Here is a 21,011-nt window from a genome sequence, read left to right on the forward strand (position 1 = left end):
TGGCGATGGACAAGGTGGGGGAAGAGAGACAGAATAGGAACAACTGATCATTCAGAACACTGCTTCACTCACAGACCAGCGAGATGGCTCACAAACAGCATTTGGGCGGGTCCTTGGTGATGTCACCTGAGGTCACCGACTGTGACCCCTCCTCCAGATGCGGTCGATCCTCTGCAGTGAACCCGGCACCCAGGCAAGGGCGGACACACACCGGGTTCCCGCTGATCGTACCTTTCCACCCTGTGCGTTGTCCGATACTTCTCACCACTCGTGAGAGGCGCACCGCTTCCAGGGTCTCGTTACCTCGGGTGGCGTGTGTCTGTCTTAGCGAACCTGTCCCTTTTTATCCCCCTGCTGGGGTATCGCCTGTCCATCACTTCAAACAGTTCAGGGTTCAAAGGGGGGAGCCGCTCCAGACAGCTCTCCCTCCCACATCCCTTCATTACACATCTCCAGACGCTGCTCCATTGTTCCTTATCTCTCCTTCCCCTGAGGGCAGGTGGCAGACCAACTGCTGATGCCACTGATGCTAGCCCAGGCCAGCAAACATCTTAATTTTATGTGTATTCTCGTAACACTTCCCCCCTTTAAGGATTTTTACCGGGAGGTAAAAATTACAAACATGACTACATTATCTGATACATACACAATATACATCTTTAACAGTTATTTAGCTAATACAGAGAATTTGAAGCTGTCAACACCTTGACAGACAGTCATCACATTTTCTGTTCCTTTTACACGTGTTATTAATAATCCCTTAGACCAGGCTCCAACTCAGCAAACTTCAGAGTGGCCAAAAACACTGATGAATTGCGACCAATGTAACCTCTCATTTGGTTTTGTCCCGGACCGCAACAACAAGGGTCGTCCCATTCCGACTCAGTTTTCTCTCGCAAGGGCTTAGTAGGAGGGGGACGGGTATTGACCGCAGAGTTATTGCAAAACTTCCTGCAGTACCCCACCATCTCCAAGAGCCTTCTGAGGGCCCTCTTGTCTGTCGGGGTTGGGAGGTCAGCGATAGCCTGCACTGTAGCTTGCATCACTGCCAGCTGCCCCTGTGTCACCACAATTCCCAGGTAAGTGACCTTCGTGTGGCCGAATTAATTTTTTTCAAGGTTCACTATCAAGCTGGCTTCAGACAGCCGTGTTAAATTGCCAATACACACCTCTGTGTTCATCAGCCCTTTAGTCACTGAATTACTCAAAAAATATGGGTGTTGTTTACTTGGCTACCCTATTGTAACCACAATCGCCCAACGTCCCAGTTCTTTGCATTTCCTCGGGACAATCAAACACATGGGTGCGAGTCGTTTAATTACTCCTTCGGGGATTAAGGGAGAGACCTTATCAGTAGACCTGGCCAAAACAATAGCCTTCTCCCATCTGACCGATCCCATCCTAATCTTTTCAAAATGGTTCTTTTCTCTTAACAGGGGGCCCCTAGCTTCATTGATTTCCACGCTAACACCGACTAGGTTTGTTAGCATATCAAAAGCCGGTGACCGTCTCAGTTCGCGTCGGTCATGATCAATAACATTCTTCCCCCTGGGCAGCCGGTAACTCTCTTTCATGATTCCACCAACTGTTTCCTCCAGCACCGCAAAATGTCCACCGGGGGGTACCTCGTGGGCCATGTTAAAAACCTCATCCCCATAACTCTTTTGCACCACCCCCCACTCCTCATCTGCGGATGCTGTACTTGATTTCCCTTTCTTCCTTAGCACTTCCTCATCCGCACAATAGCCTACTAGTTCCCTTGTCAAGGCTGTGTCAGAGAGAGCTGTCTCGGCAAAAACCATCAGCCCCTCGTCTCGCTCCTGCGTCTGCACAAATTCTTTCCTGGCTACTGCTACGTCCGTCCCAGCTCCCTCACTACCTCTTATCTCACTACACCCTGTCTCATACAAGGTTGGCAGAAATGTTTCAGCCAAATTCACCATCGCGGGCGGGGCCTCCATGCTGGCAGGCTGACCCGTCAATCTCACAACTGGGAACACGATTCCTCCGGCGATGTCATTACCGAGCAAGACTTCCACGTCTTTCATCGGTAATTCGGACCTCACCCCGATCGTGACTAGTCCAGAGACCAGGTTGCTCTGTAAATGTATCTGGTGCAAAGGGACTAACTCTGTCCCTTCCCCAACACCTTTGACCTCTACCTCCCCAGTCTGGGTCTCTGGGCTAAACTCTAATACACTCTTCAGTATTAGTGACTGACACGCTCCCGTGTCTCTCCAGATCCGCACTGGAACTGGTTTTAACCTCTCCTTCACTGACACCAGTCCGGCCGAGATAAACCTCTCGCGCCCTTCCTGGACTTTTTCAGACCTGTCCTTCCCTAGCGGTTCGCTTAACAGCTCAATACAGCCATTCAAAATTTCCGCTTTTCCTTTCCCCGTCTCCTTCCTTGGGGCAAAGCACCTGGACGCAAAGTGTCCGACTTTCCCACAATTATAACAGACGACCCCAGGAGACTTCCTACCAGACTGCTCCCGGTCTACCTTATCCTTTTCACTAGTCCCCGGCTTACTTTCTGACTTTTCCGGTGGACTCTCCCCGCCGTCCTGACTACCCTTCTGGTAGCCTTTACTCGGGGCAACCTTCATTTTATGCGTCAACGCATACTCATCCGCTAACTTAGCAGTTGCGGCTAACATGGCTGCCTCTTTCTCATCGAGGTAGGGTCTCATACCCTCAGGGACACAACCTTTAAACTGCTCAATCAGGATCAGCTGTAGCAGTCTGTCATAATCCCCCTCTACCCCCTTCGAGGCGCACCAACGCTCACAATATGTTTGCATCTCACGAGCAAACTTCAAATACCTGCGGTCCCACCGCTTCCTCGCATTCCGGAACCTCTGCCGGTATGCCTCCGGGACCAACTCATAAATCCTGAGGATGGCCTCCTTCACCACCTCATACTTCTGGGCATCTTCCGCGGATAAAGCGGAGTAAGCTTGTTGGGCCTTCCCTTTCAGTACACTCTGAAGTAAGACAACCCACTTATCCCTCGGCCATTCCTGACTTATAGCCACCTTTTCGAAGTGGAGAAAGTACCGATCCACATCGGTATCGTCAAATGGGGGAACCAGCCTAACCTCCTGGGTCGCCCGGAACCCTCCACCTTGGTTCGGCACGAGCCCCTGCTCGGCCCTTATCTTTAACTTCTCCAGCTCAAATTCCCTTTCCCTCTGTTTCTCCTCTCTCTCCAACTGTCTTTCTCTCTCTTGCCTTTCTACCTCTTTCTCTCTCTCCCGCCTTTCTAACTCTCTCTCTTTCTCCCGCCTTTCTAACTCTCTCTCTCTCTCCTGCCTTTCTAACTCTCTCTCTTTCTCCTGCCTTTCTAACTCTCTCTCTTTCTCCTGCCTTTCTAACTGCTTCTCTTCGTGTTCTAACTGCCGTACCCGGAACTCGTGCTCGAGTCTCAGTTTTTCAAGCTGTACCTGTACCGCGTCTCCAGCAGGTTTTTCAATAGACACCACCCCCAGCTCACCTTGGGGAAACACACCTTTAGATACATAGTGCTCTACAATAGCTCTGTGTATCTCCTCTCTCCTCATTGTCGACTTCACCTTGGCAAGATTCACCCATTTGGCCACAGCTATCAATTCCGATTTCCTGGCATCCTCTAATGCCTCCAAGGTCGGCGCCTTTATAAATTCCTCAACCTCCATTTCTGCTGTTTGTCTTTTCTTTCTTTCGGGAATTTTAACCCAATCAATTTACTCCGTCCCAAATTTAGCGTTCAAAATCCCGGACGAGCCCCCACTTATGTTACGTACCCCGTAACTGGGTTGCCAAACCAGCAGAAATGGATCACTCAGTTGGAGTCTGGAGTACTAGAACTAAGAAAGTTTTATTAAAGAAACAAGCAACACAGTAATCGAAAGGATAATAAATGCAACAGTTCAGTGATGATAAACACACATGTGCACAGCATTAAGATAACAGCATCAATCAAGCTCTATCGTTGTCTAGGGGTAAATGACCAATTTCAAAATGACTCAAAGTTCAGTCCAGTTTGTAGTTCAGTTCGCAGTAATCGTTGCCATGGCGATGGACAAGGTGGGGGAAGAGAGACAGAATAGGAACAACTGATCATTCAGAACACTGCTTCACTCACAGACCAGCGAGATGGCTCACAAACAGCATTTGGGCGGGTCCTTGGTGATGTCACCTGAGGTCACCGACTGTGACCCCTCCTCCAGATGCGGTCGATCCTCTGCAGTGAACCCGGCACCCAGGCAAGGGCGGACACACACCGGGTTCCCGCTGATCGTACCTTTCCACCCTGTGCGTTGTCCGATACTTCTCACCACTCGTGAGAGGCGCACCGCTTCCAGGGTCTCGTTACCTCGGGTGGCGTGTGTCTGTCTTAGCGAACCTGTCCCTTTTTATCCCCCTGCTGGGGTATCGCCTGTCCATCACTTCAAACAGTTCAGGGTTCAAAGGGGGGAGCCGCTCCAGACAGCTCTCCCTCCCACATCCCTTCATTACACATCTCCAGACGCTGCTCCATTGTTCCTTATCTCTCCTTCCCCTGAGGGCAGGTGGCAGACCAACTGCTGATGCCACTGATGCTAGCCCAGGCCAGCAAACATCTTAATTTTATGTGTATTCTCGTAACAGTATTCTCTGCACCCTTTCTATAGTTTCCACATCCTTCCTGTAGTGAGGTGACCAAAACTGAGCACAGTACTCCAAGTGGGGTCTGACCAGGGTCCTATATATCTGTAACATTACCTCTCTGCTCTTAAACTCAATCCCACAGTTGATGAAAGCCAATGCTCCATATGCCTTCTTAACCACAGAGTCAACCTGCACAGTCCTATGGACTCGAACCTCAAGATCCCTCTGATCCTCCACACTGCCAAGAACTTTATCATTAATGCTATATTCTGCCATCATATTTAACCAACCAGAATGAACCATCTCACACTTATCTGAGTTGAACTCCATCTGCCACTTCCCAGCCCAGTTTTGCGTCCTATCAATGTCCCGTTATAACCTCTGACAGCCTTCCACAATATCCATGACACTCCCAACCTTTGTGTCATCAGCAAATTTACTAACCCATCCTCTACTTCCTCATCCAGGTCATTTATAAAAATTACGAAGAGTAAGGGTCCCAGAAAAGATCCCTGAGGCACACAACTGGTCACTGACATCCTTGCAGAATATGACCCGTCTACAACCGCTCTTTGCCTTCTGTGGGCAAGCCAATTCTGGATCCACAAAGCGAGGTTCCCTTGGAAATCATGCCTCATCACTTTCTCAATAAGCCTTGTATGGGGTACCTTATCAAATGCCTTGCTGAAATCCATATACATTACATCTGCGGCTCTTCCTTCATCAATGTGTTTAGTCACATCCTCAAAATATTCAATAAGGCTCGTAAGGCACAACCTACCTTTGACAAAGCAATGCTGATGATTCCTAATCATATTATGCCTCTCCAAATGTTCATAAATCCTGTCTCTCAGGATCTTTTCCATCAATTTACCAACCACTGTACAAGATTCACTGGTCTATAATTTCCTGAGCTCTCTCTACCCCCTTTCTTGAATACGAGAACAACATCTGCAAGCCTCCAATCCTCTGAATCTCCCATCCCCATTGATAGACATAGTCATAGTCATAGTCATACTTTATTGATCCCGGGGGAAATTGGTTTTCATTACAGTTGCACCATAAATAATAAATAGTAATAGAACCATAAATAGTTAAATACTAATATGTAAATTATGCCAGTAAATTATGAAATAAGTCCAGGACCAGCCTATTGGCTCAGGGTGTCTGACCCTCCAAGGGAGGAGTTGTAAAGTTTGATGGCCACAGGCAGGAATGACTTTCTATGACGCTCTGTGTTGCATCTCGGTGGAATGAGTCTCTGGCTGAATGTACTCCTGTGCCCAAACAGTACATTATGTAGTGGATGGGAGACATTGTCCAAGATGGCATGCAACTTGGACAGCATCCTCTTTTCAGACACCACCGTCAGAGAGTCCAGTTCCATCCCCACAACATCACTTGCCTTATGAACGAGTCTGTTGATTCTGTTGGTGTCTGCTACCCTCAGCCTGCTGCCCCAACACACAAAGGCAGACATAATAGCACTGGCCACCACAGACTTGTAGAACATCCTCAGCATCGTCCGGCAGATGTTAAGGGACCTCAGTCTCCTCAGGAAATAGAGACGGCTCTGACCCTTCTTGTACACAGCCTCAGTATTCTTTGACCAGTCCAGTTTATTGTCAATTTGTATCCCCAGGTATTTGTAATCCTCCACCATGTCCACACTGACCCCCTGGATGGAAACAGGGGTCACCTGTACCTTAGCTCTCCTCAGGTCTACCACCAGCTCCTTAGTCTTTTTCACATTAAGTTGCAGATAATTCTGCTCACACCATGTGACAAAGTTTCCTACCGGTGCCCTGTACTCAGCCTCATCTCCCTTGCTGATGCATCCAACTATGGCGGAGTCATCCGAAAACTCGTTGCCAGTGCTCAGCAATCTCCACCCTCGCCTCCCACAGTAGCCTGGGGTACATCTTATCGGGTCTCGGAGACTTATCCAACTTGATGCTCTCCAAAAGCTCCAGCACATGCTCCTTCCTAATGTCTATATGCTCAAGCTTTTCAATCTGCTGTAAGTCATCCCTACAATCGCCAAGATCCTTTTACATAGTGAACACTAAAGCAAAATCTTCATTAAGTACCTCTGCTATTTCCTCCCGTTCCATACACACTGTCATACTTGATTGGTCCTATTCTCTCATGTCTTATCCTCTTGCTCTTCACATACTTGTAGAATGCCTTGGGGTTTTCTTTAATCCTGCTCACCAAGGGCTTCTCATGGCCCCTTCTGGCTGTCCTAATTTCATTCTTAAGCTCCTTCCTGCTAGCCTTATAATCTTCTCGATCTCTATCATTGTCTAGTGTTTTGAAACTTTCGTAAGCTTTTATTTTCTTCTTGACTTGATTTTCAACAGCCTTTGTACACCACGGTTCCTGTATCCTACTATCCTTTCCCTGTCATTGGAATGTACCTATGCAGAACACCATGCGAATAGCCCCTGAACATTTGCCAGATTTCTGCCGTACACTTCCCTGAGAACATCTGTTCCCAATTTATGCTTCCAAGTTCCTGCCTGATAGCTTCATATTTCCCCTTACTCCAATTAAACACTTTCCTAACTTGTCTGTTCCTATCCCTCTCCAATGCTATGTAAAGGAGATAGAATTGTGATCACTATCTCCAAAACGCTCTCCCACTGAGAGACCTGACACCTGACCAGGTTCATTTCCCACACCAGATTAAGTACAGCCTCTCCTCTTGTAAGCATATTGTGTCAGAACACCTTCCTGAATACACCTAATAAACTCCACCTCATCTAAACCCCTTACTCTTGGGAGATGCAAATCAGTATTTGGGAAATTAAAATCTCCCACCATGACAACCCTGTTATTATTACACCGTTCCAGAATCTGTCTCCCTATCTGCTCCTTGATGTCTCTGTTACTATTGGGTGGTCTATAAAAACACGCAGTAGAGTAATTGACCCTGTCCTGTTTCTAACTTCCACCCACAGAGACTCAGTAGACAATCCCTCCATGACTTCCTCCTTTTCTGTAGCCGTGACATTATCTCTGATCAGCAGTGCCCTGACCCCATCTCTTTTGCCTCCTTCCCTGTCCTTTGTGAAACATATAAAACCTGACACTCTAAGTAACCATTCCTGCCCCTGAGCCATCCAAGTCTCTGTAATGGCCACACCATCATAGCTCCAAGTACTGATCCACGCTCTAAGCTCATCCTCTTTGTTCACGATGCTTCTTGCATTAAAGTAGACACATCTCACACCAGCGGTCTGAGCGCATCCCTTTTCTATCACCTGCCTATACTTCCTCTCGCACTGTCTCCAAGTTTTCTTTATTTATGAGCCAACCGCCCCTTCCTCTGTCTCTTCAATTTGGTTCCCAACCCCCAGAAATTCTAGTTTAAATGTCAAGAAATTTATTAACTTTATGGCAGGAGATGGATCAACCATAATGGATCAGCCATAATGAAATTGCAGAGCAGACTTGTTGGTCCCAATGATCTAATTCTGTTCCTATATCCTATTGTCTTAAGGTCTTATAAATAAATATAGAGAAAAAAATGAATTATATTAAGTATATATGTGAATATTGAATAGGATAGGTACGTCGCATCCGGAGTTTCTCCGGTTAGCAGATGACTTCCCTCCACACCTTTCTGACATAGTGGGGAACAAGTTACAGCAGTGGTTTGCTATTGCCTTCTGCCCCGTGAGTTTCCAAAGAGATCACCAGCTCGTAACCCAGCACAGATGGAAAGTACGCAAGGGAGCCGGCTGGATTCGAACTCAAGACCTTTAGTCCCGAAGTCCGGCACTGATCCCACTACGCCACCAGCTGGGTCTGCCTATTGAATAGATAAGTTAAAACAAACAGTGCAAAAAACACATAAAAAAGTAGTGAAGTAATGTTCATGGGTTCAATGTCCATTTCCAAATCGTATGGCAGAGGGGAAGAAGCTGTTCCTGAATCACTGAGTGTGTGTTAAATGATGGACACCAACTTCTTAAGGCATTGCTCCTTGAAGATGTTTTGGTTACTACAGAGACTAGTACCCATGATGTGATGGAGCTGACTAATTTTACAAGTTTCTGCAACTTACATGATCTTATGCTGTAGCTCACCGCCCCCCGCCCCCATACCAGTCAGTGATGCAACCAGTCAGACTACACTCCATGGTACAAATGCACCAGAAGGACTGAAGAAAATGGTTCTCCAACAACTTCTCAAAGACATTTAAGGTCAGCAATAATACTGGCCTCATCAGCAATCCTCAGGTACAGACAGATGACATAGGTATATAGATGAGAACAAATTCATGGATGTCATTCTATGGATTTGTACAACATCCTGGCATAATATGTTCGATTTTGGAAGTTTTAATCTTAATGAAAGAGTGGTGAAGATTCAGTAGATTGATTTCTGGGCTAGTGAGTCCTTCTACGTAGTGAGATTCAGGTGAATGGAATAAGAATTTTTTGTAGAAACATAAGAATATGGGCCTTGTGAAATTGTTGCTGAAAATCCATTTTACCAGACAAAGGAGAAAGGATCCCAAGATAGGGATCCAAAGAATGGGAATATTTTTGGATTTTCTACTCCAGAAAGCAGTAGATATCAGTGGAAGAGTCTGGTTAGTTAGAAAGTGAGAGTGCTGTGATTGTTCAGCAATTACCTCACTAAACAGGAAAGCAAATTACTACTTGTATCTCGAGAGCAAGATTAATATCACGGGTCAGAAAATTTCTATCCAGGAACATTGACTTTGAAGAAGATCTCTCTCTCTCTCTAATTAAAAGTCATTGACTTGAAGCATTTACAAGATCTCTCTCCATAGAAATGAGTCACGGAGTCATAGGCAAGTAAGGCACATAAAAAGGCCCTTTAGCCCATCTAGTCTGTGTCGAACCATCAAAGCTGCCTACTCCCATTGACCTGAACTGGGACCATAGTCCTCCATACCCCTGTCACCCCTGGACCTATCCAAACTTCTCTGAAGCATTGAAATCCAGCTCAATTGCACCACTTGTGCTGGCAGCTCATTCCACACTCTCACGACCCTCTGAGTGAAGAAAATTCCCCTTAAACTTAGAAACATAGAAAACCTACAGCACAATACAGGCCCTTCAGCCCACAAAGTTGTGCCGAACATGTCCCTACCTTAGAAATTACTAGGGTTACCCATAGCCCTGTATTTTTCTAAGCTCCATGTACCTATCTCTTAAAAGACCCTATCATATCCGCCTCCACCACTATTGCCAGCAGCCTATTCCACACAAACACCGCTCTCTGTGTAAAAGAAATTACCCTTGACATCTCCTCTGTACTTACTCCCAAGCACCTTAAACCTGCGCCTGCTTGTGGTAGCCATTTCAGCCTTGGGAAAAAGCCTCTGACTGTCCACAAGATCAATGCCTCTCATCATCTTATACACCTCTATCAGGTCACCTCTCATTCTCCGTCACTCTAAGGAGAAAAGTCCGAGTTCCCTCAACCTGTTTTCATTAGGCATGCTCCCCAATCCAGGCAACATCCTTGAACAATTCCAGCAATTTCTCTTTTTGTTTCAGATTTCCAACATCTGCAATACACTCAGTGGTCACTGTATTAGATACCTCCATCTGAGCTTCAAATGATGTCAATAGTGTTTGTTTTACAACACCAGTGACTCAGGTTCATTTCCCACCTCTGTATGTAAGGAGTTTGTACGTTCTCCCTGTGACCATGTGGGTTTCCTCTGGGTGCTCTGGTTTCTATCCACATGCCAAAGATGTACAGTTTATCAAGTTAATTGGTCACAAGGGTGTAATTGAGCAGTGCAACCTCATTGATCTAGAAGGGCCAGTTCCTTTGCTGTATCTTTAAATAAAAACATGAATATAATGCTATGTGCCTGTGATACTGTTGCAGGTAAGCTTTTCCTGTGCATACATGGACTGACACAAATGACAATAAAGTCGATCTTGAGACTTTGAGGTGGTGACTGACAGCTTAAACATTCAACAGGAAATTGTACAGCCTCGTCAATGTCTGTCTTGCTGTCAATAGGTTTATCTGGTGCAGGTTGTTCAGGAAGTTTTGAAAGGAGATCTTTACTCATGAACTGAACTTGCTGCTAAAATTGCTCTTTTACACAACTCTTGGCAATTCAAATGATGTCGTGTGACATTTGGGTAATCAACTTGCATCAGATCATGAAGTGAGATAGCAATTCTGCCCAAGATTTTGATCAGGATGTCAATTTTTGCCTAATTTGCTCATTTCATAACTTACATATATTCAAGGCAATTCATTTTAGAATTATAGAGCACCAAAGCCCAATGACAGGCCCTTCGAATCAGTGCACAAGGAGGATAGTCCTTCATACGCCCGCCATACAAGTACTTAACCGAATTTCTCTTAGCTGTTGAAATCAAACCCATATTCACCACTTCCTCTGGCAGCTCATTCCACACTCACACCACTCTCTGAGTGAGGAAGCTCCCCCTCATGTTATCCTTTCCACTTCAGTAAGAACGCTGTGGATTCAATCCGAGATGTCCCTGACCCTGGGACCCGGAAGGCAACATACCATCCCGAAATCCTGTTCTTATCCATTGAACCTGTCTGTTCCCCTAACCACTACAGCTCGCCTCTTCTCTCCACACCCCCCCCCACCCCACTCCCCACACTTCCCCTCTGAGCTACAGTTCCAGACTCACTGCCAGGTAAAAAAGACGAGTACAGGTTCATCACTGCAACAGTGTAGGTGATTTATGCACCATGAGAGGCAGGACACTGATGTCCCACTGGGGACACTTTAACTGATGGCTTCCTGACAAAGTGGCTTATGAAATGCCTGAAGTAACAGTGGAGTGAGAGCCTGGGGCACTAACAATAATTCACTTATCTTTCCAGTGAGTTTGAAAAGTTTTGCTGGTACAGTATGAGTTGCTCCTTGTTACATGCATTGATGCCATCATAAAATATGCACAAATGACAGCAAAACTAAGACATGCATGGAGTGCTTGGCACATTTTCTTCATCTGCAGAAATTACACACAAAAATTTCCAAATGCAAAATGGTCTTTGCCTGTGTTTTGTCCATAAAACAGGTGCATGTGTATCCAAATTCTATATTTCAATAATATTTGAGTAGTCTTGTGTGTATGTATATATATATAGTTTAATTAAACACTCTTGTTTGTTTAAATAATCAATTAACGTATTTTTATATATAGCTTGTAGTTAATTATTTAAATGAACAAGATTCTTTCTACCTACAGGAAAGATGTAAACAAGGTTGAAAGAGTACAGAGAAAATTTATAAGGATATTGCTGGGTTTGGAGGACATAAGTTATACAGAAGATTGAATAGGTTTGGACTTTATTCCTTGGAATGTAGAAAATTGAGGGGAGATTTGATAGAGATTTGCAAAGTTCTGAGGGATATAGATAGGATGAATGCAAGCAAGCTTTTTCCACTGAGGTTGAGAGACACTACAACTAGAGGTCATGGGTTCATGGTGAAATGTAAAATGCTTAAAGGAAACATGAGGGGACACCTTTTCAGTCAGAGGGTTGTGAGAGTGTGGAACGAACTGCCAGCACAAGTAGTGCATGCAAGCTCAACGTCAACATTTAAGAGAAGTTTGGATAGGCACATAGATGGTAGGATTTTGGAGGGCTTCACCAATATTTATACAGCTTCAACATATCGTCCCATCTTCTGTACTCAATGCATTGAAGACCAATATGCCGAAAGCTTTCTTTACAACACTATCTACTTGTGACCTCACTTTCAACAACTTATGTATCTGTATTCCCAAACACCTTTGTTCTGCCACACACCTCAGTGCCCTACCATTCACTGTGTAAGACTTACCCTAAACCTTGCACCTGTCTGTCCCATTCCATCTCCCATTTTTCAGCCCATTTTCCAGCTGATGCAGATCCCTCTGCAAGCCATGATAGTTTTCCTCACTGTCCACAATACCCCCAATCTTGGTGTCATCCAGAAATTTGCTGTTAACCACATTTTCATCCAGATCATTGATATAAATGACAAACAACAAAGGATCCAGCACCGATCTCTGCAGCACTCCACTAGTAACAGGCCTCCAGTCAGAGAGGCAACCTTATCCTACAACTCACTGGCTTCTCCCACAAAGCCAATGTCTGATCCAATTTACTACCTCATCATGAATGCAGAGTGACTGAACCTTCTTGACCAACCTCCCATGCAAGATCTTGTCAAATGTCTTACTAAAGTCCATGAAGACATTATCCACTGCCTTGCCTTCATCCACGTTCCAGGTATCTTCCTCAAAAGGCTCTATAAGACTGGTTAGAGATGACTTACCACGCATGAAGCTACGTTGACTACTCTTATTCAGTCCCTGTCTATCCAAATACTTATATATCTGGTCTGTTAAAATACCTCCCTATAGCTTCCCACAACTGATATGGTGCATCTTCTAGGGTGCATCACAACCTGGTATGGAAGTTGTCCTGTCCAAGACCAGAAGAAGCTGCAGAAGATTGTGAACACGGCGCAGCACATCACACAAACCAATCTTCCGTCCTTGGACTCACTTTACATCGCACCCTGTTGGAGCAGTGCTGCCAGGATAATCAAGGACATGGCCCACCAGCCAACACACTTTTCGTCCCTCTTCCCTCTGGGAAAGGGCTCAGGAGCTTGAAGACTCGTACGACCAGATTTGGGAACAGCTTCCTTCCAACTGTAATAAGACTGCTGAATGGATCCTGACCCGGATCTGGGCCGTACCCTCCAAATATCTGGACCTGCCTCTTAGCTTTTTTGCATTACCTTACTTTCCATTTTCTATATTCTATTTATGATTTATAATTTAAATTTTTAATATTTACTATCAATTTGTAATCCAGGCAGCGGGAAGCGCAGAATCAAACATCGCTGTGATGATTGTACGTTCTAGTATCAATTGTTTGGCGACAATAAAGTATAAAGTATCAGACTCAGCTGCCTCTAATTTCCTGGTTTCTGTTTAGAGCCTTTTTTAAACAACATTGGCTATCCTCCAATCCTTTGATATCTCCACTATCACTCAGAATGTTTTAAATATCTCTGCTTGGGCACTGGTACTTACCTCCTGTATTCTGCGAGGGAACACCTTGTCAGGCCCTGGGGACTTATCCACCTCGATTTGCCTTAGGATAGCGAACTCCTCCTGCTCTGTGATCTGTACAGGATCCATGAAGTTGATGCCACTTTGCCTCACTTCTATAGACTTTGGGGAACAACTTTCTGTTTCCTGGGAATAGTTATTGAGAGGATCTGGCAAAGTATTTCATGTGGTAGACAGACAAAAGACCTTCTGTAATTCCCACAATTAAACTTATTTGCCTTTTCCTACATGGTTATAATTTGGGATTGGCGGCTTCAGGTGTATCTGGTCCATTGGCCCTATTTTATTAAGGATATGGTCTTCACAACTTCATGCAGGTCAGGAGTAGGAGCAAGGCATGCCCAAATAATTGCAGAGGAATGGAGTCAAGATACTCAGTAGATGCTTGCAATTGCAGATGACTTCGAAATGATCCTTCCAGGTATCATTTACTGCTCTGAAAGTTCACCTTCATTTATAGTTATATTTGCAGTTGGATTTTGGGCATTTGGCCTGGGATTGTCTTTTACAGTCCTGAACAATCTACGCAACAAGAATGGCTATATCTTCTGCACTATCTTCAACTATCTTTAAGTCACGAGTTGAACTTTCGTCTTCAGGTAGCTGCAGAGTTGTTTCTTCTCCCTTTAAAGAAGGTGAAGCGTCCAAGTGGGAACATCCTACAATTGCATTTGATTAGTTGCTGCGATGCTTATGCCGATGGTGATATTTTGGGTTTTGGGAATAGTGAAGATTAAACAGTAATCACTCCAGCAGTTAGTGGATTCCTGATGAAGGATGTCAGCCTGAAAAGTCGAGTGTTTATTTTCCTCCAGAGATGCTACCTCACCTGTTGATTTCCTCCAGTATTTAGCAACAGTCAGTGGTATGTGTCATGATGCAGCTTGATTGAACATCTCTCTGGAGGTGATGCCGTGACATCCTTTGCTTGAACCTCGATTATAGTTTTTATTTTGATAATGCTTCCGTACTTTGGAACCCCTAAGCTTAATCTCTGCCAAACAAACACCTAAAATTTCAATGCACTGAATACTGGTCTACCTGCTCATGGAAAAGAGTTGTTTATTTATTTATTTAGCAATACAGCGTGAAGTAGTCCCTTTCGGCCCTTCGAGCCACACTGCTCAATAAACCCTGACCATCTCGATTAATCTTAACCTAATCACGGGACAACTTACAGTGACCATCTGACCTATCTGGTACGTCTTTGGACTGTGGGAGAAAACCGGACACCTGAGAAAACCCTCGCATTCCACAGGGAGGATGTACCGAGACTCCTTACAGACAACACCAGAAATGAACTTCAAACGCTGACGTCCCAAGCTATAATAGCATCATGCTGCTACATTACCGAGGGACCCAAACTTTATTCTCTCTTGTCTATAAAGGATTATTCATAAAGTGACTCATTAATTTCCTTAACTAGGAATCTCCTGATCTTAATAATGGCCTACTGCAAATGGCAGAGAGACAGTTGTTCAAAATCAAGTGAAAGCAAACAGCAGAATGTTCACTGGGAATCTGTTCAACATTACATTTCATATTCTAACAGAGTTGCTGAGTTGAATAAACTCTTCTCGGGCTTCCAGCTGGGAACAGGTATAACCGACGTGTCAATGGCAAACTCCGCCATGAAGATGGTGACAAAATGTCGCTTATAATCGATACCTGTACCCAGCTGGGAACCAGAGAACAGTTTATTTGCCATATTTGCCAGGAAAGCACCAGATCCTGTCAGCTGCTTAGCTTCCCTGCGGACTATTCAACCAGACAATTAAAACCTCAGGTGCCATAATATCTTTTATAAGTCTAAACCATTATTCATGCTTTTATATATATGATTTTATATATATGCTTCGGAATCAAAGGTATATGAATCAATGGGCTGAGAAGTGAAGGTAATGAATTAAGCCAACTTTGTTAAACAGCGGAAATGGCTCAGAGGTTGTGTCGCCTACCCACATTCAAAGTTTAAAGTACATTTACTATCAAAGTACATCAGTATCACCATATACAACACTGAAATTTATTTTCTTGTGGGAATACTCAATAAATCCATAATAAATACTCTTTTTAATTATTAATTTTATTAACATACAGCATGGAATTGGCCCTTCTGTCTCTTCGAACCGTGCTGCCCAGTAACCCCACCTTTTAATCCCAGCCTAATAATGGGACAATTTACAAAGATCAATTAATTTACCAACTGGTATGTCTTTGGACTGAGGGAGCAAACCAGAGCACCCAGAGGAAATCCACATGGTCACGAGGAGAACATAGAAACTCCTTACAGTCAGCTTCCAGGTTGCTGGAACTGTAAAGCATTATGCTAACCACTGCATTACCATAATAGCCATAACAGAATCAATGAAAGACCACACTAACTTGGGCGTTCTACCAGAGTGCAAAAGACAACAAACTGTTCAAATACAAAATGAAAGCAATGATAATAATAAATAAATAAGCAATAATTATCAAGAACATGAGATGAGGAGTCCTTGAAAGTGAGTTCATAGGCTGTGGGAACATTTCAATGATGGGGCATGAGGAGTTGAGTGAAATTATCCCCTTTGGTTCAAGAACCTGATGGTTGAGGGGTAATATTATTCAATGTAATAATTCAAAGTTTCTAACACACGGGATCAATAAAGTATTTCTATCTATCTATCTATCTAAAATGTTTCTAAACTTGAAGGCAACAAAAATTAGGTCACAATGCTGTTTTCTATTCAGTAATCTACAACTATAATCATTTAATTAATAATACTGTTACTTTTTTATTTTTAAGATTTACAGAAGCTTTAGTGGTGCTACATCTGCATGGGACTCAGCTCAGATGAGTCAGGATCGACTTGAGGTCCTGATCGCCATAGGAGCAATCTCGGATCTCTCCTTTTTCAAGGAGACTCACCTGTGTGCTACTGGATGAAGACTTCTTGACCACATTCAGTTTTTCAGGTATTATACTGTGGTTTGGGCTATATTTGGTCACATACCATTTGCAGTCTTTTCCCAGTTAGATTATAATGTCTTTTGATTGCTCTTACTAAGTGCATGACCGCATACCTTGCTCTTGCCAAAGTGCCCAACCCCATATTAAAATCCATTTACAAACAAGAGAAAATCTGCAGATGCTGGAAATCCAAGCAACACACATGAAATGCTGAAGGAACTCAGCAGGCCAGGCAGCATCTATGGAAAAGAGTACAACTGATGTTTCGGGTCGAGACTTTTCAACAGGACTGGGAAAAAAAAGGAACCTGGCTACATCCTTTCACAAAGTCACAATATTCTCACTACAAGTTATCTCTTTCGGCAATTTTGTTCAAAGTCGCAATACCCTCATCACAAAATGCTCCTTTTGCCCATTTTTGTTCAGCTGGTTCTCTCTCCCTGCTCGAAGATCCTGGATGATTCTTCAATGATTTGAAGCAAGGCTTTTGGGTCAAGATAGTTCAGAACATCCAGGAACTAATCAGACTCTGAATCTGAAGAGTCAGTGCTGTCAGTATCCAAATATCCATACCTTTAAAAAAGTTGATAACCTGCCTAATTTCCCCAGAAGGTTGTGGAAGATTATGAACATCTTCATTACATAAAAAATTGAATATTATGTTCATAAACACAATGTTCAATTCAAAATATTCAAAATACAATTCATAAACAGGGTAGCCTCCAACCTGATGGCATGAACACGAATGGTCTAACATCCAACAATTTCTCCGCCTTTCTTTCTCCTTTTCCATTCCCCATTCTGTGTCCCTTCTTACGCTTTCTCTTCTCCTCACCGACCTATTACCTCTCCCTGGTGCCTCTCCGCCTTCGCTTTCTCCTGTCGTCCACTTCTTCATCCCTTTAACTTTTCTACTAATCATCTTGCAGATTCTCACTTCGTTCCCCCTTCCCCCACCCACCACCTTCCCCCTCACCTGGCTTCACCTATCATCTCCCAGCTAGTGTTCCTTACGCACCCGCCCCCCTCCACCCCTTCCCACCACAGTCTTCTTATTCTGGTTTCTTCTCCTTCCCTTTCCAGTCCCGGCGATGGGTCTCAGCTTCAAACATTGACTGTTTATTCCTTTCCATAGATGCTGCCTGACCTACTGAGTTTCTCCAGCATTTTGTGTGGTTATTCTATATCATATTCAGATTGCATTGTATTATACACAGAATATGTTCAGAGAGAAGAAAGAGATCAAATTAGATTAAGGATTGAAAGAAAACCATTCCAGTTGATATTAATTTCATGAGAGCAAGTGTTGAAGAACGATGATGAGATTTTGTAACACTTGATCACAGCTCATACTTAGTACAACTCACCACAGTCAGATCTATACCATTATAACCGGCTTAAGAGATCTTTGAAGTGAATCTTATTAATATTCATACCTTTACATACTGGTCTATGGTCACTCCATGCTGCAAAAACTTCAGCAATTATCTGGCATGTGATAGTTTTGGATCCTTGCAGAACAAAGTCTTCATCACATGTAAATTGGACCGATGCTCCAAGGCTTCAGAAAGAAGAGATGAAAAAAGTGTTAGCTTTCGTGCTTTGTTATGTTAGAACTGCACATTTAAAATAGACACAAAATACTCTGCTGGTTGTACTTTTTATAACTGACAACTAATCCTTAAATGAAGATCAAAACCTATTGAATAGAAACACTTTGTATACATTTGAAACAATAGCAGCTAGTGCATATTCCAGTCACATAAGAAACCAGGGTATAAATTAACTAAATAGGTATCATTACCCCTTTTTACCAGCCAAATCAGGCTGACTTGATATGGGGCAGTTTTCATGATGGTATAGTGTCTGAAATCTGAAATCGATGTGAAATACATATGTGGGTCATAAAGAAGGTACATTGGCCTTCATAAATCAAAGTAATGAGTACAGGAGATGGGGTGTAATGTTTAAGTTGTATAAGACCTTGGTGAGGCCTCATTTAGAGTATAGTGTGCAATTTTGGTCGCCTACCTACAGGAAAGATGTAAATAAGGTTGAAAGAAAGAGAGAGAGAGAGAGAGAGAAATTGCCTTTAAGCTCACGAGAAAGCATAGGCCATCAACTCTATGCTGTTGATGTTTCTGTAGAAGGCAATTTCTTCTATACGATTCGAGTTGCTAGCTCGACACTCAACCCAGCACAGATGGAAGGCATGCCAAGGGAGCCGGTTGGGTTCAAACTCGGGAGCCTTCGGTCCGAAGTCCGGCGCTGATGCCAATATGCCACCAGCCGGCCTAAGGTTGAAGGGCAACAGAGAAAATTTATAAGGAGGTTGCTGGGACTGGAGGACCTGAGTTACAAGGAAAGATAGAATTTATTCCTTAGAACATAGAAGATTGAGAGGAGATTTGATGGAGGCATATAAAATTATGAGAGATATAGACAGGGTAAATGCAAGCAGACATTTTCCACTGAGGATGGGTGGGAATACACAGGGTGATAGGTGAAAACTTTAAGGGGAACATGATGGGAACTTTCTTCACTCAGAGGGTGGTGAGATTGTGGAACAAGCTGCCAGCACAAGCGGTGCATGCAAGCTTGAATAATTTTGACATGAACTAGATGGGCTGAAGGGCCTGTTTTGACATGAACTAGAGGGGCTGAAGAGCCTGTTTCTGGCTGCACCACAGCCTGGTATGGGGTCACCAATGGAAATTCGAATGGAAAATCCTACAAAAGGTAGTGAATTTGGCCTAGTACATCACGCGTAAAGCCCTCCTTACCATTGAGTACATCTACACGAAACACTATCGTAGGAAAGCAGCAGTCATCATCAGAGATCCTTACCACCATGCTCTTTTCTCACTGCTACCATCAGACAGAAAGTATAAGAGCCTCAGGACTCACACCACTAATTTTAGGAACAGTTATTACCCCTCAGCCATCAGACTCTTGAAAAAAAGAGGATACCATACTCATACATTGGGTTGTCTCCCCAACAAATGAATTCAATAGACAATAGGTGCAGGAGTAGGCCAGTCAGCCCTTCGAGCCAGCATGGCCATTCACTGTGATCATGGCTGATCATCCACAATCAGTATCCAGTTCCTGCCTTATCCCCATAACCTTTGATTCCGCTATCTTTAAGAGCTCTATCCATCTCTTTCTTGAAAGCATCCAGAGACTTGGCCTCCACAGCCTTCTGGGGCAGAGCATTCCATACATCCACCACTCGCTGGGTGAAAAAGATTTTCCTCAACTCCGTTCTAAATGACCTACCCCTTATTCTTAAACTGTGGCCTCTGGTTCTGGACTCACCCATCAGTGGGAACATGCTTCCTGCCTGCAGCGTATCCAATCCCTTAATAATCTTATATGTTTCAATAAGATCCCCTCTCAGCCTTCTAAATTCCAGAGTATACAAGCCCAGTTGCTCCAACCTTTCAACATATGACAGTCCCGCCATCCCGGGAATTAACCTTGTGAACCTGCGCTGCACTCCCTCAATAGCAAGAATGTCCTTCCTCAAATTTGGAGACCAAAACTGCACACAGTAGTCCAGGTGTGGTCTCACGAGGGCCCTGTACAACTGCAGAAGGACCTCTTTGCTCTTATACTCAATTCCACTTGTTATGAAGGCCAGCATGCCATTAGCTTTCTTCACTCTCTGCTGTACTTGCATGCTTGCTTTCAGTGACTGATGTACAAGAACACCTAGACCTCGTTGTACTTCCCCTTTTCCTAACTTGACACCATTTAGATAATAATCTGCCTTCCTGTTCTTACCACCAAAGTGGATAACCTCACATTTATCCACATTAAACTGCATCTGCCGTGCATCTGCCCACTCACCCAGCCTGTTCAAGTCACCCTGCATTCTCATAACATCCTCCTCACATTTCACACGCCACCCAGCTTTGTGTCATCGGCAAATTTGCTAAAGTTACTTTTAATTCCCTCATCTAAGTCATTCATATATATTGTAAACAACTGCGGTCCCAGCACTGAACCTTGCGGTACCCCACTGGTCACCGCCTGCCATTCCGAAAGGGACACGTTAATCGCTACTCTTTGTTTTCTGTCAGCCAGCCAATTTTCAATCCATGTCAGTACTCTGCCCCCAATACCATGTGCCCTAATTTTGCCCACCAATCTCCTATGTGGGACTTTATCAAAGGCTTTCTGAAAGTCCAGGTACACTACACCCACTGGCTCTCCCTTGTCCATTTTCATAGTTATATCCTCAAAAAATTCCAGAAGATTAGTCGAGCACGATTTCCTCTTCGTAAATCCATGCTGACTCGGAC

At 44.0% G+C, this 21,011-nt stretch overlaps 1 protein-coding gene across 1 annotated transcript in view; it reads right to left on the reverse strand.

The window, feature by feature from the left end:
* csmd3b (CUB and Sushi multiple domains 3b) overlaps positions 1-21,011 on the reverse strand; it is a 2,345,756-nt gene that overhangs the window by 788,362 nt on the left and 1,536,383 nt on the right. The window contains exon 9 of the mRNA XM_063066157.1: positions 18,141-18,265. Within this exon, the coding sequence (XP_062922227.1) occupies positions 18,141-18,265 (125 nt within the window). The remainder of the gene's footprint in view (positions 1-18,140; positions 18,266-21,011) is intronic.

This window comes from Mobula hypostoma, chromosome 1, assembly GCF_963921235.1.
Source record: "Mobula hypostoma chromosome 1, sMobHyp1.1, whole genome shotgun sequence".
In the NCBI taxonomy this organism is placed as follows: domain Eukaryota; kingdom Metazoa; phylum Chordata; class Chondrichthyes; order Myliobatiformes; family Myliobatidae; genus Mobula; species Mobula hypostoma.